Source organism: Hemiscyllium ocellatum, chromosome 8, assembly GCF_020745735.1.
Source record: "Hemiscyllium ocellatum isolate sHemOce1 chromosome 8, sHemOce1.pat.X.cur, whole genome shotgun sequence".
Lineage (NCBI taxonomy): Eukaryota > Metazoa > Chordata > Chondrichthyes > Orectolobiformes > Hemiscylliidae > Hemiscyllium > Hemiscyllium ocellatum.
In genome coordinates this window covers 103,780,608-103,806,445 of record NC_083408.1, presented here as the reverse complement: position 1 = coordinate 103,806,445, position 25,838 = coordinate 103,780,608, and the positions used below count along the sequence as shown (strand labels likewise).

At 40.4% G+C, this 25,838-nt stretch overlaps 1 protein-coding gene across 2 annotated transcripts in view; it reads left to right on the top strand.

The window, feature by feature from the left end:
- The window catches only part of LOC132817994 (basal body-orientation factor 1-like), a 31,973-nt gene extending 10,361 nt beyond the window's left edge, over positions 1 to 21,612 (top strand). For both annotated transcript variants that reach the window (XM_060828569.1, XM_060828571.1), the window contains exons 4-11: positions 2,741 to 2,884; positions 5,891 to 5,971; positions 7,079 to 7,149; positions 14,047 to 14,191; positions 15,044 to 15,537; positions 16,412 to 16,513; positions 18,917 to 18,976; positions 21,403 to 21,612. In XM_060828569.1, coding sequence (XP_060684552.1) covers positions 2,741 to 2,884; positions 5,891 to 5,971; positions 7,079 to 7,149; positions 14,047 to 14,191; positions 15,044 to 15,537; positions 16,412 to 16,513; positions 18,917 to 18,976; positions 21,403 to 21,532 — 1,227 coding nt within the window. In that variant the 3' untranslated portion in view covers positions 21,533 to 21,612. The remainder of the gene's footprint in view (positions 1 to 2,740; positions 2,885 to 5,890; positions 5,972 to 7,078; positions 7,150 to 14,046; positions 14,192 to 15,043; positions 15,538 to 16,411; positions 16,514 to 18,916; positions 18,977 to 21,402) is intronic.
- The last annotated feature ends 4,226 nt before the right edge of the window (positions 21,613 to 25,838 follow it).

Genomic DNA, 25,838 nt, shown 5'->3' with positions numbered 1-25,838 from the left:
GGAGTTCCTCATGGTAGGCTAAACCATCTTCAGCTTCAATACTGTTGTTTTCTCCATCCTAAGGTCATAACTAGGAATGTCTGCTCACGACTGCACAATATTAAGCACCATTCATGACTCCTCCAATACTGCAGCAGTCCTAGTGCAGCAAGATCTGGAGGTCCATTTGAGCTGAAAAGTGGCAAAAAAACATTTGCTCCACATTAGTATCAGATAATGACCATCCCCAATAAGAGAGAATTTAACAATTAACATTCAATGGAATTTATGAAGCCTCATTATCAACATTCTGGACCAGAAATTGAACTTAACCAGCCATATAAATACTGTGGCAACAAGAACAGGACAAAGGTAGGAATCGTGCATTAAGTAACCATCTTCCTGACTTCTGTTAGGCTGTCAACAATCCACAAGGCACAAGTGAGGAGCAAAATGGATGAGTGCTCCATCAACACTGAAGTTTAACACCATCAGGAAAAATCAGCCTGCTTGACTGGCATCGCATCCACAAATATTCACTCCCTCCACCAACAACACCCATCAACAGTGTGTATAATCAAGAAGGTCCACTGTAGAAATTCAACAGAGCTCCTTCAACAACCATTTCCAAACCTCTACCGCTACCATCTAGAATGACAAGGGCAACAAATGCATGAAAACACCACCACCTTCAAGTCTCCCTCCAAGGCACACTCCATCCTGACTTGGAAATATATCACTATTCATTCACTATCACTGGTCAAAACCCTGGAACTCTCTCCCTAATAGCATTGTGGATCTACATAAGCAAGTGGACAGTAACTAGAAAGCAGCTCATCACCACCTGCACAAAGGAAACTAAGGATGGGCAAGAAGTGCCACCCGAGCTAGTGACACTCACAGCTATGAATGAATAAACAAAAAAAGATTTAGCAATAATCAGTTCTACGTGGCGGCAGTGGAAATTGTTTTCATTGTTGAAATGTATGTCATGACCAGAAGGCATGAAGAGAAATCTGAAAGAAAACTATATTTTCTTCTTTATTTTCATCTTTAAATTCTGTTTGTGTTAAAAATACAAACAAGCTTGCTGAATTTATAAAATGGCCATACCTGATCATATATTTGCATTTCCAGGAGCTTTTGCACTCTTTGCATTGTGTAAACATTTCAGCTAAAGCTGACACAAAGTACTTGAAAACTTGCTTCCATCCAGCTCTGGGTAAAAGAAAACCTCAATGCTTTATATTAAAATAGGCACTATTGCTCTTACAGTTATCTTGTCACCTCACAATGGATACTTACATGGGGGAAAGTAATACTATAGTGTTAGCACAACAATCTTCCAAATAGCCCATTAAGATGGACTTTCACTTTCTGAAATGTCTGTCCTTGTCACATGAAGGAAATTGCTTAAGTATGCAAATCTAGGATTCTAAACCAGTTGCTATCTTAACATTACAGGAACACCAGCTCTAGATCTTACCAGTTAAGAGGCATGCTGTCCATCGCTTTTCTCTCTCGAAAGTACATCTCCAGAAAAAATCTTGGACTTTGTCTTCCAATCTGGACTAATTATCTGAGCATAAGAAATATTGCTGTGCCTTTTGACTGCATCCCAACTTCCAGGAAAATAATTGGTATAGGATTAACCAATTCATAGATTCCCAATTGGACATTGACTCACTGAACTCCACGTCACATACATTAATACCAGCATGCTTGACTTTTGGGAAAAGAAAATCATGAAGTGTAACTTGCCTTTTAGGTGTGTGTGTGTGTGTGTGTGTGTGTGAGAGAGAGAGCTAAAGAGTGAGAATGAAGTAGCAAAGAATCAGCCCTACATTTTGAAAGCTTATTAATAAACCCTACCTTTTATTTAATTTTAATTTATATTTCTATGGGTTTAATAAAAAGACAGGGTTTGGGAAATACTTTTAGCCTCAGTAAGAGTTAGGCTTAAAGAGGGAAAGGAGAAAAAGGTTTGAGGAGAAAAGCAATCCTAATTTAAATTCACCCCATTCTCTCTTTGCCCATGACATGTAGGATATAAAAGAAAGGACAGGAAGCAGTGCTAAATGGTTGCTCCTCAATCTAGAGGATGGTAGAGAGTTCACCCAAGGGTCTATATTAGAACGACTGCTTTTTAAATATATATCGATGATTTGGAATAGAGTAAAATTTCAATATTTCAATTTCAAGATTCTTGAGGGACTTACAGTAGGTATCGAGAGGTTAATTCAGAGGACATTATCTTAGAATAAGGAGCTGCCCAGTTAGGGGGGAGAGAGAGAGAGAGAGAGAAATAAGGAATTTCTTCACTCAGAGGGTAATGAATCTTTGCAACTTTTTATTGTAGAGGGCCATTAAGGGTGACATAGCTAGATTTTTAATCAGTAAGGGAATTGAGGGTTATGGGGAAAAGGCAAGAAAGTGAAGTTGAGATTATCAGATGCATGATCTCATTGAATAGCTCGATGGGCTGAATAGCCAACTTCTGCTCTTATCACCTGATCAAATCAAAAATAGATTCAAGGTTTTGGGCAAGGTGTGTAGAAAGGCTCTCTGGGGAAGAATGGTTCTTACCTCGTAGACAATTAATTGTAATGACCTGGAAATTCATGTGGTATCCAAATGTTTCAGGGAAATACAATTGGATCCTTAATTATTAGCAAATAACCTACATTTATAAGGAGTGCAGTGCTCTACCCAAGTAGTCACTGTTAGCTGAACTTGCTCTCACACCTTCATCTTCCTATAGGTTGAAAGCTACACTCAACAGTTAGAACAAATGCAAGGCAAAATGTTACAAAAAACAAAAGAAATACAGCTGATCCAAGAGGAACTGAACAGGGTAAAGGAGTTTAGGAAGAAACAAATTCTTTTGGAAAATGAATTGGATGATGTGAGTCTATTCAGATTTCCTATTTCTTTATGTACATCTTTAAGCAAATATATAGTTAAATACAAAACTGTTGCCACCTCTGTGTGGACATAATTTAAATTTATAATCAGTCTTAAAGTAAATACGCTGAAAACACAATATTCCAGACAACTTGCTCATTTATGTCACCTTTGTATCAGCGCCAGTCTCATATTTGCCTTCCACTGTGCCACTCTTCTGCAAATAATGCCTATATGAACAGGTTACTTATCATTAACAGTTGTCATTGGAATGCAAACTGTATTTCATTTATATGAAGTGAGAAGTTTCAGTTTGAAAGTAATTATATGAATCCAAGTATTTATTTTTTCTTTTTGTTCAATATAATATCCCATTTTCTGATAATTGTTCTATTCTGTCTTCCCATTCGCCATTTGTGGCTAAAAGGATAAGCAAGGAATTTACTCATTGCACAACTACTACTCTCATGCCAAAGCTAACAAATATTGCTGGTAACTCCCCCTCCTCCAAATTCCATCCATCCACCCTCAAAGACAGTTATTGTAGTGATAGGCCCTCTTATATATATTAGAGATGTACTTTGGTCCAACCTGCCCATGCCAACCAGATATTCCAACCCAATCTAGCCCCACCTGCCAACACCCGGCCCATATCCCTCCAAACCCTTCCTATTCATATACCCATCCAAATGCCTCTTAAATATTGCAATTGTACCAGCCTCCACCACTTCCTTTGGCAGCTCATTAAGAGGTTGTTTTCTCAACTTCCTTTTCTTATAAGGTGCTTAGATGTGTCATGTCACCCAACTTCATTGCTCGTTGCTCTCACTGCTCTTTTCAATTCATATCCTGTTCCAGTGCAGAACCAAGATTTCTCTGGTCGCTGTCACCAAAGGCATCCTTCTTCACTGAGATTTAATGCTTTTCCACCTCATTGTCCTTCACTTGTTTTAGGCATTCGAGCAGATTGAGCACCGCAATAAAAGCAGATGCTGGAAATCTGAAATAAACACATTCAGGCGACTGACTGTGTGGAGTTTGCACATTCTCCCCGTGTCTGCGTGGGTTTCCTCCGGGTGCTCCGGTTTCCTCCCACAGTCCAAAGATGTGCAGGTCAGGTGAATTGGCCATGCTAAATTGCCCGTAGTGTTAGGTAAAAGGGTAAATGTAGGGGAATGGGTGGGTTGCGCTTTGGCGGGTCGGTGTGGACTTATTGGGCCAAAGGGCCTGTTTCTACACTGTAAGTAATCTAATCTAATAAAAAGCAGAGAATGCAGGAGAAACCCAGTAGTTCTGCCAGCATTTGTGGGGAGAAAATCAGAATTTGCATTTCAAGTCCAAAGACTGTCCTTTGGTGGAGAGCCTTGGACGGAAACATTGTGCATTGTCAAAAAAAACTGAATCAATGGCATAACACAGGAATTGCAGCACTACGTATGCAGCAGAGCATTTTGTTATTCATTCCTGAGGCATGAGCATTTATGGCAGCACCAGTATTTGTGGCCTATGAGAAGCATAAATTGCCAGCTGCAGACAAGAGCAGGTAAGATGAGGAAATTGAATGAGGTGGAAAAGTTTATTTATTGTGGTTAAATAGTTAATAATTTGTAGCTTTTGCTAAATGTAAAGTTTATTTAGAAAATTAAAATTGTTTCTAAGTAATTGCAAGTATCATTTACAATATTCCATTTATGTTGAACCTTATGCTGGTGTTTGCACAAAAGTTGATTGTTTTCAAGTGAAGACATCGAAATATACATGTATGCATATCCAAAAGGGTTTTCTCCTGTTGTCTAGTACACAACTGTAAGATGGTAAATTGTTGTTTCCCCGTAAGACTTTCTTTGCATTTTTCACAATCTTGGGTCCAAAGAGCTTTACAGCTAATGCAGTGGTTTTGAGGAAAGGCCACTTTTGGATGTAAGTTGACACAACTGTGAAAAGTGGCAGATGGAGTTTAATTCAGATAAATGCGAGGTGCTGCATTTTACGAAAGCAAATTTTAGCAGGAATTATACACTTAATGGTAAGGTCATCGGGAGTGTTGCTGAACAAAGAGACCTTGGAGTGCAGGTTCATAGCTCCTTGAAAGTGGAGTCGCAGGTAGATAGGATAGTGAAGAAGGCGTTTGATATGCTTTCCTTTATTGGTCAGAATATTGAGTACAGGAGTTGGGAGGTCATGCTGCGGCTGTATAGGACATTGGTTAGGCCACTGTTGGAATATTGCGTGCAATTCTGGTCTCCTTCCTATCGGAACGATGTTGTGAAACTTGAAAGGGTTCAGAAAAGATTTACAAGGATGTTGCCAGGGTGGGAAGATCTGAGCTACAGGGAAAGGCTGAACAGACTGGGGCTGTTTTCCCTGGAGTGTCAGAGGCTGAGGGGTGACCTTATAGAGGTTTACAAAATTATGAGGGGCATGGATAGGATAAATAGACAAAGTCTTTTCCCTGGCGTCGGGGAGTCCAGAACTAGAGGGCATAGGTTTAGGGTGAGAGGGGAAAGATATAAAAGAGACCTAAGGGGCAACTTTTCACGCAGAGGGTGGTACGGGTATGGAATGAGCTGCCAGAGGAAGTCGTGGAGGCTGGTACAATTGCAACATTTAAGAGGCATTTGGATGGGTATATGAATAGGAAGGGTTTGGAAGGATATGGGCCGGGTGCTGGCAGGTGGGAATAGATTTGGTTGGGATATCTGGTCGGCATGGACAGGTTGGACCAAAGGGTCTGTTTCCATGCTGTACATCTCTATGACTCTATGGTGATCGACATTAGTGGTATTGATTAAGAACACTAAGTAGAGCCTCCCTGCTTTTCTTCAAGATGTGTCATCAGATCATTTGCATGTACCTGACTGGGCAGATGGAACTTCAATTTAACATCACATCCTAAATGTGCTATCACTTGGAAAAGATGCTCAGTACCAGTGCAAATTTTAGGAGTTAAAGGGGAGATGCAGAACAAAATAAACTTTTCCTCCATTCTTTTCTTTTCTTCTCTCAGATAAAGGATACAATGAACACAACAAACAAACAACACAAAGAAACACTAAGACAGCTGGAAAACAAGTTTTTTGAAGAAAAGGTATGTGAACAGGAAACAGGAGCCCACCCTGAAACCAATCCAGTCTCGCATATACTTTAATGGGATTTAATTAAGTGTTTTACAGTAAGTCCGTGGTTGATCATGAAGATGATTTTCCTTCCTTTTCTTCTACTGTGTGCTAGTATTGTGACTTCTGGGCCTAAAAGGAAGACCAGAGCCTTCCAGATAGGATGGAAGGCTAGGAGGGATGGGTAGTTTGAGGGCAGGGGCAGATTACAGTGAGGTGGTCACCTGGAGTCTTTTAATGAATAACTCAGAAATAACATTTGTAGAAGTCTTGGGTGTAAAAGCTAACAGTGGATACTGCAAGAAGAACATGAAAAGAAGTAGTATATAAAATGTTTCAATATTAAATAGAAAGATAATACTTTAGTAACTTATCAATTCCTTTGAGTTTTAACAAAGTCTACTGATTTGGAGGGACCTTGTAGTACTAGAGAACTGAAATAACCCATGTACCACTGAAATTGTTTCATCACTGAAGATATAAAACAAATGCTGGACAATGGAGAAAAAAAATCACAAAATGTAGGCCTGCCAGCAAATCTGTTGGCACCTGAAGGAGCTGAGATCCTGAATTTCAGTGTTAGGTCCTTGTAACTGAACACTCAAACAAAGGCTTTTGACCTGAAATGTTATATCTTTTCTCTTTTGAAATGCTGGCAACTAATTGTATTTTTCTTGCATGACTGGTTTTGATACCTAGGATACTGGCTGTAGCTCAACTGACTCATCCAAAACCGACCTTAAAGAAAAAGTATCATATGGCTATGGAATTGGTCATATACTGAAATGATCATACTGTTACAGCACAGAAGCAGATCCATTCAATTTTCTTCAGTTGAGCTACTTAGTCTAATTCTACGTTCTTCTTCACAATAGTCCTCTTTTGATGCTACTTTCTAATGACCTTTTATGAATAAGTAATATACGCTGTCGCAAGATGACATAGAATTCTCCCTTTTAAGAAAATCAACAGAAATGGAAATGAGAGTTATTACTTTATTATTGTTATAAAGCTACCAATGGCAATTATTAAGCTGAAGTGAAGTGTTCTGTGCTTATGTCACTATTATGTACTTTCAGATGCGTTTGGAAAGGGAGGCAGAACAGAGACTAATTCAGCTGACTGAACAGGCTCACACTGAAGCTATTATGTAAGTTTCTGATTATACTCCCAGATCTTGATATATTTACTGCACGAATAAAATGTCATTTAACAAGCAATAAATAGTTATTATGGAATTTTTCTAAGCAATCTGTAGAAGTGAATAAATATCTTAATTAGCCCATGATATCATTTGAGTAGCATACAAAATTGGCAGAGTATCAGGAAACAGTTGTGTTCAATTGATGTATTTTGGGTTGGAGAAAAGTTTTTAGTGGAGTTTACCAGAAGTTGGTATTGAGATCTTTGAATTTCCTGACCTATTTTAATAATCTGGATCTTAGTGTGCATTGGACAAATTGAAAATTAGTGGATGATAGGGAACTCAGAAGCAGTGTAAACTGTGAAGAGGACTGTATATGAAATAGGTGCCAGAGGAAGTGGTAGAGATAGATACAATTACAATATTTCAAAGAGATTTGAACAGATACGTGAATAAGAAAGGTTTAGAGGGACATGGGCCAAATGCAGGCACCTGGGATGAGTTTAGTTTAGGAAACCTGGTCGGCATGGACAAGTTGGGAAGGGCTTGTTTTTATGCTGTCTGTCTATGACTCTGTGACAGTGTATAACTATATAAAAAAAGACAATTTGGTACAATGAGCACATAGGTGACAGATGATGATCAGTGCAGAGAAGTGTGAGGTGATGCATTTTGGTTGAAAGAATGTGGACAAACAATAGAAAATAGACTGTACGATACCCAGCAGGAGCAGAGGGACACATATATGCACAGATAACTAAGGGTGGCAGGATATGTGAAGAGAGCAGTTAACAATGCATATACTATCCTTAGTCTTTATTAATAGGGACAAGGAGGTTATTCTGAACTTTTACAGGACACTTTTTAACCCTCAGCTGAGGAGTATTGTGTCCAATTTTGAATGCTACACAATTTTGGAAAGATGTGAACACATTGAGAGATGACAGAGCAATTTACAAAATGATACCAGTGATGACAATCTTCAATTTTGATGATTGATTGGAGAAATTGAGCTGTTGTTTGTGGGAGAAGAAGACTGCAAGGAGATCTGACAGATTCTGATAGAGTAAATAGGGAGAAACTGTTCCTGCTTGTAAATGGCTCAAGAACAAGAAGGCACAGGTTTAAAATTATTTGCTAATTTAACAGATATAATTCAAGAAAGAAACTTTTTCACACATCAAAACAGCCAAGTTTCTGGTATTGAGACTGGCTCTAATGCAATGAGGGGTATGTTGGGTTCCAAGAGATTGATTGTGTTGTGGGCTCTCTAGTCCGAGGCACAGACAGACATTTCTGTGGCCAGCAGCAAAATATCAGAATGGTGTGTTGCCTCCCTGGTGCCAGGATCAAGGATATCTCAGAAAGGGTACAGAATGTTCTTGAGAGAGAGAGAGTCCAGCAGAAGGTCATTATAAACATTGGAACCAACGACCTAGGAAGGGAAAAGGATGAGATTGTGAAGGGAGAATATAGAGAGTTAGGCAGGAATTTAAAAAGGAGGTCCTTGAGAGTAGTCATATCTGGATTACTCCCAGTGCTACGAGCTAGTGAGAGTAGGAAAGGAGGATAGAGCAGATGAATGCATGGCTGAGGAGCTGGTGTATGGGAGAAGTATTCACATTTTTGGATCATTGGAATCTCTTCTAAGGTAGAAGTGACCTGTACAAGATGGGCGGATTGCACCTGAATTGGCAGGGAGATTTGCTAGAGCTGCTCAGGAGGATTTAAACTAGTAAGATAGGGGGATGGGGATCCCAGGGAGATAGTAAGGAAAGAGATTAATTTGAGACTCGTACAGTTGAGAAAAGAAGTGAGTCAAACAGTCAGGGCAGACAGGGACAAAGCAGAGACAAGGTAGGACTGATAAATCAGACTGCATTTATTTCAATGCAATAGGCCTAACAGGGAAGGCAGATGACTCAGGGCATGGTTAGGAACATGGGCATGGTTAGGAACATGGATATCATAGCAATTACAGAAACATGCCTCATGAATGGACAAGACTGGCAGCTTAATGTTCCAGGATACAAATGCTACAGGAAGGACAGAAAGGGAGGCAAAAGAGGAGGATGAGTGGTGTTTTTGATAAGGGATGGCATTACAGCTGTACTGAGGGAGGATATTGCCGGAAATACATTCAGGGAAGTTATTTGGATAGAACTGAGAAATAAGAAAGGGATGATCACCTTATTGGGGTTTTATTATAGACCCCCCAATAGTCAGAGGGAAATTGAGAAACACATTTGTAAGGAGATCGCAGTTATCTGTAAGAGTAATAGAGTGATTATGGTAGGGGATTTTAACTTTCCAAACATAGACTGGGATGGTCATAGTGTTAAAGGTTTAGATGGAGAGGAATTTGTTAAGTGTGTACAAGAACATTTTCTGATTCGGGATGTGGATGTACCTACTAGAGAAGGTGCAAAACTTGACCTACTTTTGGGGAATAAGGCAGGGCAGGTGACTGAGATGTCAGTGAGGGAGGACATTGGGGTCAGTGACCATAATTCTATTAGTTTTAAAATAGTGATGGAAAAGGTAGACCAGATCTAAAAGTTGAAATTCTAAATTGGAGGAAGGCTTATTTTGACAGTATTAAGCAAGAACTTTCAAAAGTTGATTGGGGACAGATGTTTGCAGGTAGAGGGATGGCTGAGAAATGGGAAGCCTTTAGAACTGAGATAATAAGAGTCCAGAGACAGTATACTCCTGTTAGGTTGAAAGGAAAGGCTGGATGACGAGAGAAATTGAGAGTTTGGTTAAGAAAAAGAAGGAAGCATTTGTCAGGTATAGACAGGGTAGACCAAGTGAATCCCTAGTAGAGTATAAAAGCAGTAGGAGTATACTTAAGAGGGAAATCAGGAGGGCAAGAAGGGGACATGAGGTAGCTTTGGCAAATCGGGTAAAGAATTTTTACAAATACATTGAGGACAAAAGGGTATCTAGGGAGAGAATAAAGCCCTCAAAGATCAGCAAGGTGGTCTTTGTGTGGAGCCGGAGGAGATAGGGGAGATACTAAATGAGTATTTTGCATCAGTGTTTACAATGTAGAAGGACATGGAAGATATAGAATGTAGAGAAATAGATGGTGCCATCTTGATAAATGTCCATATTACAGAGGAGAAGTGATGTATGGCTTGAAATGCATAAAAAATGTATAAATCTTCAGGGCCTGGAAGATTAGATTAGATTAGATACCTACAGTATGGAAACAGGCCCTTCGCCCCAGTAAGTTCACACCGAGTGTCCAAAGAGCAACCCACCCAGACCCATTCCCGCACCTTATATTTACCCCTGATTAATGCACCTAACACTATGGGCAATTTAGCTTGACCAATTCACCTGGCCTGCACATTTTGGATTGTGGGAGGAAACTGGAGCACCCAGAGGAAACCCACGGAGACACAGGGAGAATATACAAATGCCACACAGACAGTTGCCCAGGCAGGAATTGAACCTGGGACCCTGTGAGGCAGCAGTGCTAACCACTGAGCCATTGTGCCACCCATTGGGAAACTCTGTGGGAAGCTAGGGAAGTGATTGCTGGGCCCCTTACTGAGATATGTATATCATCGATAGTCACAGGTGAGGTGCTGGAAGACTGAAGGTTGGCTAATGTGGCGCCACTATTTAAGAAAAGTGGTAAGGACAAGCCAGGGAACCATAGACCAGTGAGCCTGACGTCAGTAATGGGCAAGTTGTTGGACGGAATCCTGAAGGACAGGATGTAAATGTATTTGGAAAGGCAAGGACTGATTAGGGTTAGTTAACATGGCTTTGTGCATGGGACATCATGTCTCACAAATTTGATTGATTTTTCTGAAGAAGTAACAAAGAGGATTGATGAGAGCAGAGCAGGAGATGTGATCTATATGGACTTCAGTAAGGTGTTCAACAGAGTTCCCAATGGGAGACTGGTTAGCAAGGTTAGATCACATGAAATACAGGGATAACTAGCCATTTGGATACAGAACTGACTTGAAGGTAGAAGACAGAGGGTGGTGGTGGAGGGTTGTTTTACAGACTGGAGGCCTGTGACTAGCGGAGTGCCACAAGGATCGGTGCTGGGTCCACTATGTTTTGTCATTTACATAAATGATTTGGATGTGAGCACAAGAAGTAGAGTTAATAAGTTTGCAGATGGCACCAATATTGGAGGTGTAGTGGACAGTGAACAAGGTTACCTCAGATTACTAAGGGATCTTGATCAGATGGGCCAATGGCTTGAGAAGTGGCAGATGGAGTTTAATTTAGATAAATGCGAGTTGCTGTAAATTGGGAAAGCAAATCTTAGCAAGACTTAATGGTAAGGTCCTTGGGAGTGTTGCTGAACAAACAGACTTGGAGTGCAGGTTCATAGCTCAAAGTCGAGTCACAGGTAAATAGGATAGTGAAGAAGGCATTTGGTATGCTTTCCCTTATTGGTCAGACTATTGAGTACAGGAGTTGGGAGGTCATGTTGCAGCTGTACAGGACATTGGTTAGGCCACTGTTGGAATATTGCGTAGGATGTTGTGAAACTTGAAAGGGTTCAGAAAAGATTTACAAGGATTTTGCCAGGCTTGGAGGATTTGAGCTACAGGGAGAGGTTGAATAGGCTGGGGCTATTTTCCCTGTAGCGTCAGAGGCTGTGGTGTGATCTTAAAGAGGTTTATAAAATCATGAGGGGCATGGATAGGATAAATAGACAAAGTATTTTCCCTGGGGTAGGGGAGTCCAGAATTAGAGGGCATATATTTCGGGTGAGAGGGGAAAGATATAAAAGAGACCTAGGGGTAACTTTTTCACGCAGTGGGTGGTACTTGTATGGAATGAGCTTCCAGAGGAAGTGGTGGAGGCTAGTACAATTGCAACATTTAAAAGGCATCTATATGGGTGTATGAATGGGAAGGGTTTGGAAGGATATGGGCTGGGTGCTGGCAAGTGGGACTGGATTAGATTGAGATATCTGGTCGGCATGGACAAGTTGGATGGAAGGGTCTGTTTCCGTGCTCTACATCTCTATGACTGTATGACTCTGTGCTTTGTGTCTGGTATGCATTGTCTGGAAGTTGTGAAAGGAGAGGCTATAGAAGTATTCAATAAGTCACTGTATGATCATTGAATAGAAAGTAGGGTAGTGTGCTGGAAGTCAAACCCCCTGATCCCAGAATTGTCATAAAAGTTTCATGTTCTTCAGTTTATCTGGTATTATTATCTGTTTAGGCTCAGGTTAACAGAAAGTTTATTCAGGCTTTGAATAACTTACTGGAGGGAAATACAATATATCCCCTTCTGGAAGTCTGACGGCTTCTGCCAGTATTGCTCAGACCCACAAGCTATCCAGGAGTCAATCAAATTTGGCAGGCTGATGGTTGTCATCTATAATTGCTCACATTGCCGCAAACGAACTTGCTACTTGTTGCCCAGCTGAATCTCACTTTATGCCCGACCCCTCATCTCATGACAGCCCATCTTCAAGCATTTGTTGCACCGCTTAAACAAAGCAGCAGTGTCAACAGCAAATACAATGAGTTTTGCTGACGTGTCCTTAAAATGTGCAGAAGTTCCTTCCATAGCCCGTATTTTTAAAAGCCTGTTTTCCATTTCAGTAAACGGTCAAAAATACAGAATAATAAAAAGATAGTCTTTACACAGTGAGCCAAATGGCCTCTTTCTATGCAGTAATAATTCTGTGATTTTGTGATATGCGTGGGAGAACAGGAGAGCTCTGAACTGAGTAAGAAAATAATAAAGAGGACAGTGACATCACAGAAGGTGCTTTATTTATCCTTATTTCTGTTACAGAGACATTCATGCAGTTTTATAATCCTTTCACCACTTGAGGGCATCCTAAGGCATTTTACATACAGTCATGTTCTTTTGAATCACAGTCACCATTGCAAGAGGAATAATTGCAGCTCGTATCCACCCAACAAAATCCCACAAACAACAATGAGGTATTGAGCAGATAGCACATTGGGTAGTGAGCAGATAACACATTTGTGAGTGTTAGTTGAGGGATAGATATAGGGAAAGCTCCCTGTTGCTTCTTTTACCAGTGCTATTTTATACCTGATTGAAGGAGCAGACGGAGCATTGGTTTATTAATGCATCCAAATGACAACACCTCCAAAAGTGCTTCTGTGAAAGTTCCAAATGCTGTTTTTGGTAACCATGAAAGCATCAACTATTGCATATCAGATAACATAAGATGCTCATTCTCATCAAAAATATTAAGGCCGAGTGATATATACCCTCAAAACAGAAAAGATTTACTTTGTTTGAGATTATTTACTTTTTCAAAAATAATTATGGTGATAAGAACTTCCTTTTTAATGAGGAATATGATCACTGCTAGTTGATATCCTGGAGACAAAGGCACTAGTTATAATCATGCAAAGCATTATTGACTTTTTCTGTCGAAGATGGATGATGAACCATCACAAGCTAAGTTCAGTGATTTCCATGGAGTGCAATATGTTGAAACACTACGACCCAGCAGATGCTTCACTTCATATTCCTCAGCAACCTGTTTTCAGAAGTTTGTCTCAGTTTCTGTTCTACAGGATGGAGTCTATTGAATTGAAATGCCTTTATTGGTATTAATAATGAAATATTGCTTCTGTCCAGTTCTAACTCTGGAATAACATTGAAATATTTTTGAAACAGAGACCATAGTTTTTAAATGATCGCTTGTTAAAAAGAAATGTAATGTATGGGCAACAAGCAGAGCATGATTAAATAAATTGTGTAGAAGGTCATCAATACAAACTTGATGGCCCGATTGCCTATGACCAACAATCGAGAATATGGTGCTGGAAAAGCACAGCAGGTCAGGCAGCATCTGAGCTTTGTCAAGAATATGACCAGCAGTGCTAATTCTGTAGTTATTCAAATACTGTTCCTGTCATCCCACAGGAATCTTAATGAAAGAACTCGTTGTGTCTTCAAAGAAAACATAAGGCTACATGAGATGGTGAAGATCTATAAGAAAGATGAAGAATATATGAAGAAGTCTCACAAGACTCTTGAAGAAAAAAGCACACAGCTGGAGAGTGAAAAGGTGTTGTATTAATTGAAGACTGAGCAAAATGTATGTTTTTTATGAAACTCAATTCTGTAAACAGAACTGTGGAAACCTCAAATTTAGAAAGGTCATAGCTGTAAGGTTTGAGGTCTAGACTTATTTTAGGGCATAAAGTTTTGTGCAATGTTCCTTTCTGTTATATTCTTGAAATTCAGAAGAGTATAAGGTGACTTAAAGGATACATACAAGATTCTCAGTAGTTTTGACATTGTGTGTGTCTGTTTCCCCTTGTGAGAGAATCTAGAAAAGGAGATACCCTTTCAAAACAAAAGGTCTTCCATTTAAGAAAGAAATGAGTATTTTATTCACATAGAGGGTTGCAAATCTTTGGAAATGTTCTTCAAAAAATGGTAGAAGCAGAATCTGAGTATTTTTAAAGTGGAAATCGGTAAATCGAATATAAAAACAAATTGCCCTCTTGTTTATGCTCGTATGGTCCCTGAATTTAATTTGACAATTTCTCATTTAAAACATCAATTTTTTTTAACTATAGTAATCATAGTGGACAATTATTCATTTCACTTATTACTATGAATGAAAATACTTATTTGAAAACTATTTCTTATTCACTTAGAATGATACCCTGGGTATGCTTAAGAATTTCAAGTACCCTGAATTTGTTTTGACTGTACAGAATTTTTATTTGTGAAAAAAAATATTTGGTGTATCTCAGTGAAGTCACCCTGAACTGAGTTTTTCCCAGACTGTAGAGCTTAAAAATTCTTTAATCTTCCCTGACAACCTATTTCCTTTACTCTTGCATCTTCTCTCGTGCTTACATGTTTTTACATCTTTTATTATAACAGTCCCATTCAATTCTTGTTCCAGGAAACTAATGAGCTATTAGTGAAAGAAAAAGTGTCACAGTCGAGGCAGCAGAGAAAAAAGATCAGCGAGCTTCAAAGAAAAGTGGAGAACCTGGAAAAAGCACTGGGACTCATGGCATCTGAGTTTGAAGCAGAAAAGCAAGCAATCAAACGAGAAACTGAACTTAGACTAGCAACTGGTAAGGTAGAGATTGCCAGGCTGCAGGCAGTGATTAAATTGAAAGATAAAGAGATGAATCGAGTGAAGAAGCTTGCCAAAAACATCCTGGATCAGCGCACTGAAGTGGAATTGTTTTTCCTGCAAGCGTTGGATGAAGTGAGGCAGCAGATCTTCCACAGTCGGGCTCACTACAAGCGGGCAGCCCAAGTTGCATACCAGAAATTAATGCTGAAGGCAAGTACTGGCAAGGAGGAATATCCCAAAATCAGGACCTTTAACAAAAGTGAGCATAGCACAAACTGTGTGTACCAAGATATGGAAGAAGCTGATAAGTGGTATGTTAATATTGTTAGTTTTGTTTTATTTTATATAATGCCTTATATACATTGATAAAGCTGTTGTGAAAATGCGTACAGATTCTTAAAATTTTTTTGGTGGAGATGGTGACATAATGATAATATCACTGCATCAGTAATCAAGAGATCCAAGTTAATTCTCTGGGAACATGTGCTCACTTACCACCATCCATACATGTGTCTCCCAACTGAAAGCAAGTGATGTGACTGATGCTTAAATTCCCTCTGAAATAGCCTACCAAGGCACTCTGTTCATGGGCAGTTAGGGTTGGGTAACAAATGCTGGTCTTGCCCATGAAACCTGTATCCCATATAAGAATAAAGATTAGATTGGATTCCTGACAGTGTGGAAACAGGCCCTTCGGCCCAACAAGTCCACACCGACCCTCCAAAGAGTAACCCGTTCAGACCAATTTCCCTCTGACTAATGCACCTAACACAATGGGCAATTTAGTATGGCCACTCCACCTAACCTGCACATCTTTGGACTGTGGGAGGAAACCGGAGCACCTAAAGGAAACCCACGCAGACATGGGGAGAATGTGCAAACTCCACACAGACAGTCGCCCAAGGCTAGAATCGAACCCAGGTCCCTGGCGCTGTGAGGCTGCAGTGCTAACCACTGAGCAACTAAGCCACCATGTTTAGAGAAGCAAAACTTGGAACAAATGCATAATTGTTTTTAATGTGTTTTTAGAATTTGGGGAATTCAGGGAATTGAGACGCAACAAATTTATAGAACTTGCTAATCAATTTATTTTGGCATGGTATTTAAGTTACTGTTGTTTGCTTCTCTTGCCCACAATCTCTCCATTAATTTTATTCTTAAATAAATCCATATGACGTTTTCTAGCACTCATGTTGGAAAAGTAAATATCTCTGACTTAACTTGGGAGCAGAAAGAAAAGGTCCTGCGCCTACTGTTTGCAAAGATGAATGGAGTCCAAACAAATAGGTATGTTGCATTGAAAGGTAGATACCTTAATTGTGAATTTCAGAACATCAGATTGAATTACAATGCTCAGAAATGGTGACCGATATAGTGAATGCCATACAATATTCAAATTGTGCCAGCCCTCACCTTCCATCTATTTATTACTTTTATTATTTTGCAGTTTTCACTTGGATAATTTATTTGTCAATGAAATATCTGATACAACACACTTTTAAAAGCCGTGCCTTCAAATTATCTGATAATTCTATGTTTTGGCACTAAATTCCCAATTTACTTTGTTATTTATGCTGTTTGCTTCACTTGGATGAGCACTGAAAATGTGTTAACATAGAAATCATAGAATCTCTACAGTGTGTCCATTTGTCCAACAAGCCCACACCGCCTCTTCAAAGAGCATACCACCATGCTGCCCTATCCCTGTAACCCTGCATTTCTCATGGCCAATTTGTCAAGTATGATTTCCCTTGTGAAGCTTGATCAAATCATGTATTTATAAATACTTTTATTTATAATAGACTCTAACATTTTTCCAATAGCACATTTTATGTTTACTGACCTATCTGTTGTTTGACTCATTCCCTTTTTCAATAAATTTTTATACATCGGCAGTTTTCCAATCCTCTTGGACACGTCCAAAATCTAAGGCTTCCTAGAAGATTACTGCCAGTGCATCTAACTATCTCTGAAAGCAGTGCTTTTTAGAAATGCAGAAAGCTTGGTTAATGCTAGTGAATTTATTGCACCTCTTGCAGCAATGTGCTTCGTGCAGGAGTTTCTTTTGCACAAGTCCAGATTAAGAATGATACTTTGGTATCACTTTTCACTTCACTTTCTATGTGCCTGTCGTGTTCCTTTGAAGTGGTGTCACAGGTACACAGAGTGGTGAAGAAGGCATTTGGCATGCTTGCCTTCATCAATCAGAGCACAAAGCAAAGGAGTTGGGACATCATATTACAGCTGTACAAGACATTGGTGAGGCCATGTTTGGAGTACAGCATACAATTCTGGTCTCCCTGCTATATGAAGGATGTGATTAAACTGGAAAGGTGTAAAAAGATTTACAAAGATGTTTCTGAGATGGAAGGTTTGAGTTATAAGGATAGGCTAGGACTTCTTTCTTTGGAATGCAGGAGGTTGAGGGGTGCCCTCATGGACGTTTATAAAATGAGGGGCATGATAAGGTGAATTGCTGAGGTTTTTTCCCCAGGATAGGGATGTGGGGTCCAAACTAGAGGGCATAGGTTTAAAATGAGAGGAGGAAGATTTAAGAGGGACCTGAGGGACGACCTTTTTCACACAGACGGTGGTGCATGTATGGAACAGGCTGTCAGAGGAAATAATAGAGGTGGGTACAATTACAAAATTTAAAGGTTATTTGGACAGGTACATGGATAGAAACCGTTTAGAGGGATTTGAGCCAAATTCAGGCAAATGGAACTAGTTTAGTTTGGAAATCTGGACAAGTTGGGCTGAAGTGTCAGTTACCAGGCTGTAAAACTCTCTGATAAAACAAGCAGGAGCCTGGAACAACACAGCAAGCCAGGCAGCATCAGGAGATGGTGGAGTTAATGCTTTGTTGTAAACCTTCAGGACTCTGTGACTCTAAGTGACTTGTCCTGAGTTTGCATAAATCTCTTCTAGGAAGAAACTAAACTTGCTTCTAAACTCAACCCTGGTGTCTTCTGAACTGAAAACAAAGCTAATCCCCTAAACTTTTTTTCACCGGGTCAAAATCCTGAATTACCTCGTGAATGGCATTGTGGGTCAACCCACAGCTGGTGGACTGCATGCTTTAAGAAACCAGTTCACCAGCATCTTCTCAAGGGCAACTAGGGAAGGGCAATATATGCTGGACAGCCAGCAACATCCACATCCCACCAGTGAATTGAAAAAATTTACCTGACCTGTCGTATAACATAATGTAAGTATGTGTGAAGTTCTATCCTTTAATATCATTGGTTCTGCAGTTAGCTGCATAATTAAATGTTAGCTTCAGTCACTGTCTGAGAGGATTATGTGACTTTGTTCTCTTTTAAAGAAAACCCTTCAGAGAAGTAACTCAACCCCGCCCCCCCCCACCCTGTTTTTATTTTGAAATTTAAATTCCAAGAATTGTATTATTGCACCTTTCATCATTTGGTTCAGGAAGGAATTCTTTGATTAGGTAGAGTGATGAAACCATTACACTATGTCTGGCTACACTCATTGCTGAAAGGACTGGCTATAATGTTAATAGCCTTGTCAGTAGACTTGTCAGCAATGGTTGCCGGAATTAATATTTTGTAAATGATTTTACATTTTCTTTGCTAGCTTTTTGGTTTACTCAATTCTTGACTATTCAATAGGTTAGTGTGCATGCAGTGTGTGCATAATCCATATTATGAATCTCTCATTTACTTGTAGTCTGAAGAGGAAACAACTTCCTGAAAATGGAGTGACTGCAAAGGAGCCAGAAGCAGCTAGGTAAATATCCTTCAGTACAAATAGTTTAATTTTATTCTTCAACAGCTGTGCAGAGAATGTAATTTAATTATGTACTTCCATGAGTATTGTAATAAAGTGATGCTATACATTTTGGAAGGATGCTATGAAATTGAAAGGATTCAGAAAAGGTTTACAAGGATGTTGCCAGGGTTGGAGGATTTGAGCTATAAGGAGAGGCTCAATAGGCTGGGGCCGTTTTCCCTGGAGCGTCAGAGGCTGAGGGGTGACCTTATAGAAGTTTATAAAATCATTAAAGGCATGGAAAGGGTAAATTGACAAGTCTTTTCCCTGAAGTGGGGGAGTCCAGAACTAGAGGGCATAGGTTTAGGTGAGAGGGGAAAGATATAAAAGGGGCCTGAGGAACAACATTTTCACGCAGAGGGTGGTATGTGTATGGAATAGGCTGCTAGAAGAAGTTGTGGAGGCTGGTACAATTACAGCATTTAAAAGGCATCCGGATGGGTACATGAATAGGAAGGGTTTGGAGGGATATGGGACGGGTGCTGGCAAATGGGACTAGATTAAATTAGGATATCTGGTTGGCATGGACGAGTTGGACCAAAGAGTCTGTTTCTGTGCTGTACATCTCTATGACTAAATGTAGGCATATACTGATGGCCCGATTATGGTGATTTGATTGAGGGTGGATTTCCATCTTTGCCCATTAGATGACCTATCATTACCGGAGAATGAACTTATGCTCACAAGTTAAAATAACAAAGTCTGCATCGTCCTGAAGGCCGTTTGATGCTAGCATTGGGGTGTGCTGGGTAACCTTCAAGTTGCAGTTTTTCTCATTTCCTCCCTTTTGGTTTCCTGATTGTACATGGATTTATGGATGGAAGCAGTCAAGTTGTTCAGAAACTAGTACAGGCTGGGGAGTGGGAACAAGAAAGAACTTGCCTTTTGATTTTGTCATCTCCTTGCCCCTGCCTCCTCACAGCAGTTGACATCATCCTCAGCCGTGTTCAACCCATTCCTTGCACATTTACTCTCCAGGACCACAATAAGGGATAGAGGTCCCCTTGTCCTCGCCTTCCATTCTCCACATTTGAATCTACATTCAAAGGATCATCTTCTGCCTTATCCTGCAGGATATCACCAGCAAACACATCTTCCCTCACATCTTTCTGTGACCCTGGTCTACTCCTCCATTGCTGCAAACATCTCATTTCCTGCCTACTTACACCCAAATTGCACCTTATGATGCAATTGCAGAAACTGTAACGCTTGGCCCTTTACCTCCTGGCTTCTCACTCTATAAGGCCCCAAATTCTCCACATCTTTGTAATTTGTTTTTTTCAGTTAGAACTCGTCTTTATTATTATTAGCATGTCTTCTATGTCTTGTCTCCTCCACATCCATAAGGACAATCTGTTTCTTTTATTCAACGACACATTTTATCTCCAATTTTCCTTAACATTTCCCAGACTTGTTCTTCTGTTCTATTTGTTCCTTCTCAACATCACAAAACCAATGATGATTCCAACTCTGGGTTGGAAGAAGTGATGTTGGTCTCAGAATGTTAACTGTTTGTCTGTCTCCATGGATGCTCTCAGATGTATTAAGTTTCTCTAGCACTTTGTATTTTTACATCAGATATTTTTGCATCAGCAGTATTTTTCTTTCATTACAATAAGGCTCTTTCAGATCCAGTGAATGATTTATGTATACCCAACATTTTACTTTTGCAGTATGGGTTAAAGGGGGATTAGTTAATATATCAGCACTGTATAGTTTAGAAATATTTGTCATAAATGTGTATGTTGCGTAAATGTTGTTTCCTGATGGCTAGCTCACTTTAATTATTTTCCGATGTATATTAAACTGGGGAATGGGCTTCAAAGTGGGAAAGAACCACAACAGACTGAAAGTGAACCAACACTTCTTATTGCAGTGGCAGCACCATGGGATGTCCTTCCCTTTTCTTAATTTTTTGCCTGAAAAACCTCAATATCTGAACCAAAGGGACTGTCATACCTAATATAAGGCAAAGCAAAGAACTGCAGATGCTTCTTCCAGTTCTGAAGAAGGGTGACTAGATTCGAAATATTAACTGCTTTATCTCCGCAAATGCTGCCAAAACTGCTGAGTTTCTCCAGCAATATCTATTTCTGCACTGTAATCCCTGATTGATCTGCATTGCTACCATAGAACAGAGAAGTTCAACAATAAGAAATAATTGACTTTGTAAATCAAATAATACCTTAACGGAGAAAACTTGTAACAAACTGATAAGTAAAATGTAAAAGAAATTAATGACAGATTTTAAGCTTAACAGAACAGAAGCAATTTAGGAAGTTGAAGACTAGATATGTTTAGCAGCTCTACATAATTTTCACAGTCTATATTATTTCTGTCCTTCTCATTTCAAAAGTCTGACCTGAACACTATTTCCTTCACAGCCTTCAAGATGAGAAGCACAGTCCGACATTTATCACTCAGGCTCCTGTTGAACCTGAATCAAGCCCTATCAACAGCTTATCAGATCAGCTGCCCCAAGAAATTATATTACCAGATATAGTGTCAAAATAGAAGAACCAAACAGTAGTTTAATATATTAATATTTTAAAATGAGTGCATGAAAACAAATCATGAAATTAAAATATAAGAGAAAGTGCTTAAAATCTTTCTTCTGTCTTATATGGCTTATGTTAAGATTTCAAAAAACATGCAACTGAAACAAACAAGGAAGCCATTTTGAACTCATCATAAAATGGTAGGAATGTGAGGATACTTTTTTTAATTTGAACTCTCTTGAACTGGAGTCACAGTGTTCCAGAGAGAAGCTAGGTGGATTTCTGGTGGATATTCTGAAGGATGTGGGAGAAACATCTGGAAAAAACATAGAATTTTGGTAGTGGTGTTGGGTTGAGGTGGACACAGTAAGATTTTAGCAAATAATTAAACCTGAAAGGAGGCTTTATGTATTTGTTCATGGAATGAGGCAACCCTGGTATGTATTGCCCATATTTAATTGTCCTTGAGCTGGTGGCAGTGAGTTGCCTACTTGAACTGCGGTGTACATAGAACATAGAAAAATACAGCGCAGTACAGGCCCTTCGGCCCTCGATGTTGCGCCGACCGAAGCCTACCTAACCTACACTAGCCCAATAACCTCCACATGCTTATCCAATGCCCGCTTAAATGACCATAAAGAGGGAGAGTCCACCACTGCTACTGGCAGTGCATTCCATGAACTCACGACCTGCTGAGTAAAGAATCTACCCCCAACATCTGTCCTATACCTACCACCCCTTAATTTAAAGCTGTGTCCCCTAGTAACAGCTGACTCCATTAGCGGAAAAAGGTTCTCACTGTCAACCCTATCTAAACCCCAATCATCTTGTACACCTCTATCAAATCTCCCCTAAACCTTCTTTTCTCCAATGAGAACAGCCCCAAGTGCCTCAGCCTTTCCTCATACGATCTTCCTACCATGCCAGGCAACATCCTGGTAAACCTCCTCTGCACCCGTTCCAATGCCTCCACATCCTTCCTATAGTATGGCGACCAAAACTGCACACAATACTCCAGATGAGGCCGCACCAGAGTCTTATACAACTGCAACATGACCTCAGGACTCCGGAACTCAATTCCTCTACCAATAAAGCCCAGTACACCATATGCCTTTTTCATAGCACTATTTACCTGGGTGGCAACTTTCAGAGATCTGTGTACATGGACACCAAGATCCCTCTGCTCATCCACACTACCAAGTAGCCTACCATTAGCCCAGTAATCCATCTTCTTGTTACTCTTACCAAAGTGAATGACTTCACACTTAGCTACATTGAACTCCACTTGCCACCTTTCTGCCCAGCTCTGCAACTTACCTATATCCTGCTGTAACCTGCCACATCCTCCTTCGCTGTCCACAACTCCACCGACTTTCGTATCATCCGCAAACTTGCTCACCCAGCCTTCAAGCCCCTCCTCCAGGTCATTTATAAAAATGACAAACAGCAATGGTCCCAAAACAGATCCTTGTGGAACACCGCTAGTAACTGCACTCCAAGATGAACCTATACCATCAACTACTACCCTCTGTCTCCTTCCAGCCAGCCAATTCCTAATCCAAACCTCTAATGCACCCTCAATACCATACCTCCGTAATTTGTGCAGTAGCCTACCATGGGGTACCTTATCGAACGCCTTACTAAAATCCATATACACCACATCTACTGCTTTACCCTCATCCACTTCCTTGGTCACCTTCTCAAAGAACTCAATAAGGTTTGTGAGGCACGACCTGCCCTTCACAAAACCATGCTGACTATCCTTGATCACATTATTCCTATCTGCAAATGTGTTGCTGGTCAAAGCACAGCAGGTTAGGCAGCATCTCAGGAATAGAGAATTCGACGTTTCGAGCATAAGCCCTTCATCAGGAATAATTCCTGATGAAGGGCTTATGCTCGAAACGTCGAATTCTCTATTCCTGAGATGCTGCCTAACCTGCTGTGCTTTGACCAGCAACACATTTGCAGCTGTGATCTCCAGCATCTGCAGACCTCATTTTTTACACATTATTCCTATCCAGATGTTCATAAATCCTATCCCTTACAATTCTCTCCAAGACTTTGCCCATAACAGAAGTGAGACTCACTGGCCTATAGTTACTAGGGCTATCCCTACTCCCCTTCTTGAACAAGGGGACCACATTCGATATCCTCCAGTCTTCTGGCACTATTCCTGTAGACAACAATGACATAAAAATCAAGGCCAATGGCTCCGCTATCTCCTCCCTAGCTTCCCAGAGGATCCTAGGATAAATGCCATCAGGCCCAGGGGACTTGTCTATTTTCATCCTTTCCAGTATTCCCCAGACCTCTTCTCTACATACCTCCAAGGCCATCCATTCTAATATCTTGTGACTCAATATTCACATCAGCAACAATGTCCTGTTCCTGAGTGAATACTGACGAAAAGTATTGATTTAGTGTCTCTCCAATCTCCTCTGCCTCCACGCACAACTTCCCACTGCTATCCTTGACTAGACCGATACCTACCTTAGTCATCCTTTTATTCCTGACACACCCATAGAAAGCCTTTGGGTTTTCCCTAATCCTACCAACTAAGGACTTTTCATGTCCCCTTCTCGCTGCTCTGAGCTCTCTCTTTAGATCCTTCCTGGCTACCTTATAACTCTCAATCGCCCCAACTGAACCTTCACGCCTCATCTTTACATAGGCTGCCCTCTTCACTTTCACAAGGGATTCCAATTCCTTATTAAACCACGGCTCCCTCACAAGACCCTTTCCTCCCTGCCTGACTGGTACATACTTATCAAGGACACCCAATAGCTGCTCCTTGAACAAGCTCCACATATCATTTGTGTCCTTCCCTTGAAGCCTATTTTTCCAATCCACGCATCCTAAGGTACATCCATAATGCTGATAAGGGGGGGGGAGTTCCAGGATTTTGACCTAAAAATAATGAAGGAAAGGTGGCATAGTTCCAACTCAAGATATTGTGCAGCTTGTCAGGAAAGAGTGACATTATCATGTATCTGCAGCCCTTAGCCTTCTAGATCTCCATTCCTTTAAAGTACTTTAGGAATTTAAGTGCAAGCCAGGATCTAGTCCAAGTAAAGAATAAATGTAATTTTAAAACTATATAAATATAAAACTAGGTGTATATATAGTTATTCACCAATGTTAGTGTGACACGTGATTACATATTATCTGCCAATGCTTTGAAGTCTGGATTATAGTTAGAGATTTGCTGATCAATCAATTTGATTGACTGTATATAATCAGCAAACTCAAACTGTGAGGGGGTGTGATACTTGGACTTGATTACCTTCATTTGGGAGGACAGTGTTACAGAGATATGTAAGCTTGCATGCTAAAAGCACAGTATGATTGGAAATGGGTATTTTTTCTCTGTTTACAAGTCCCCAAACATTTATCAGACTTTATTACATTATTTGCTTAATAATTATCTCAATTTCAACTTTACTGTTTTGTAAATCAAACACCGAGTAGAATTTGGAAGGCATCAATGTATACTAGGAATGGATTTGAGGGAGACATAATGATTTGATGACATCCAATTCCTGAAATCACGTGTTGAACTCCTCTGCTAACTTACTCAGTACGCAAGGTTTGTGGCTAGAACTACTTTTCTCTTTTTTCCTAGTATGTTCACCAGAAGACGGCACGGCACGGCGGCACGGTGGCACAGTGGTTAGCACTGCTGCCTCACAGCGCCTGTAGACCCGGGTTCAATTCCCGACTCAGGCGACTGACTGTGTGGAGTTTGCACGTTCTCCCCGTGTCTGCGTGGGTTTCCTCCGGGTGCTCCGGTTTCCTCCCACAGTCCAAAGATGTGCGGGTCAGGTGAATTGGCCAAGCTAAATTGCCCGTAGTGTTAGGTAAGGGGTAAATGTAGGGGTATGGGTGGGTTGCGCTTCGGCGGGTCGGTGTGGACTTGTTGGGCCGAAGGGCCTGTTTCCACACTGTAAGTCTAATCTAATATAAGAGTTGTGTTTGCTTTTTAATTTCTTTTAAATTGACTCATGGGACATAGGTGTCGCTGGCTGCCTACTTTATTGCCTGTCCCTAAATGTCCTTGAGAAGGTAGTGCTGAGCTGCCTTCTTCAACCACTATAGTCCATGTGCTGTCCGTTGTCCCACAAGGCTATCAGGGAGGGAATTTCAGGATTTTGACCCAGCAACTGTGAAGGAACGGCAATATATTTCCAAGTCAGGATGGTGAATGGCTTGGAGGGGAACTAACAAGTGGTGGTGTTCCCATATAAATGTTGCCATTGTCCTTCTAGATGGAAGTAGTCGTGAGTTTGGGGGTTGCTGGTAAGGATCTTTGATGACTTTCT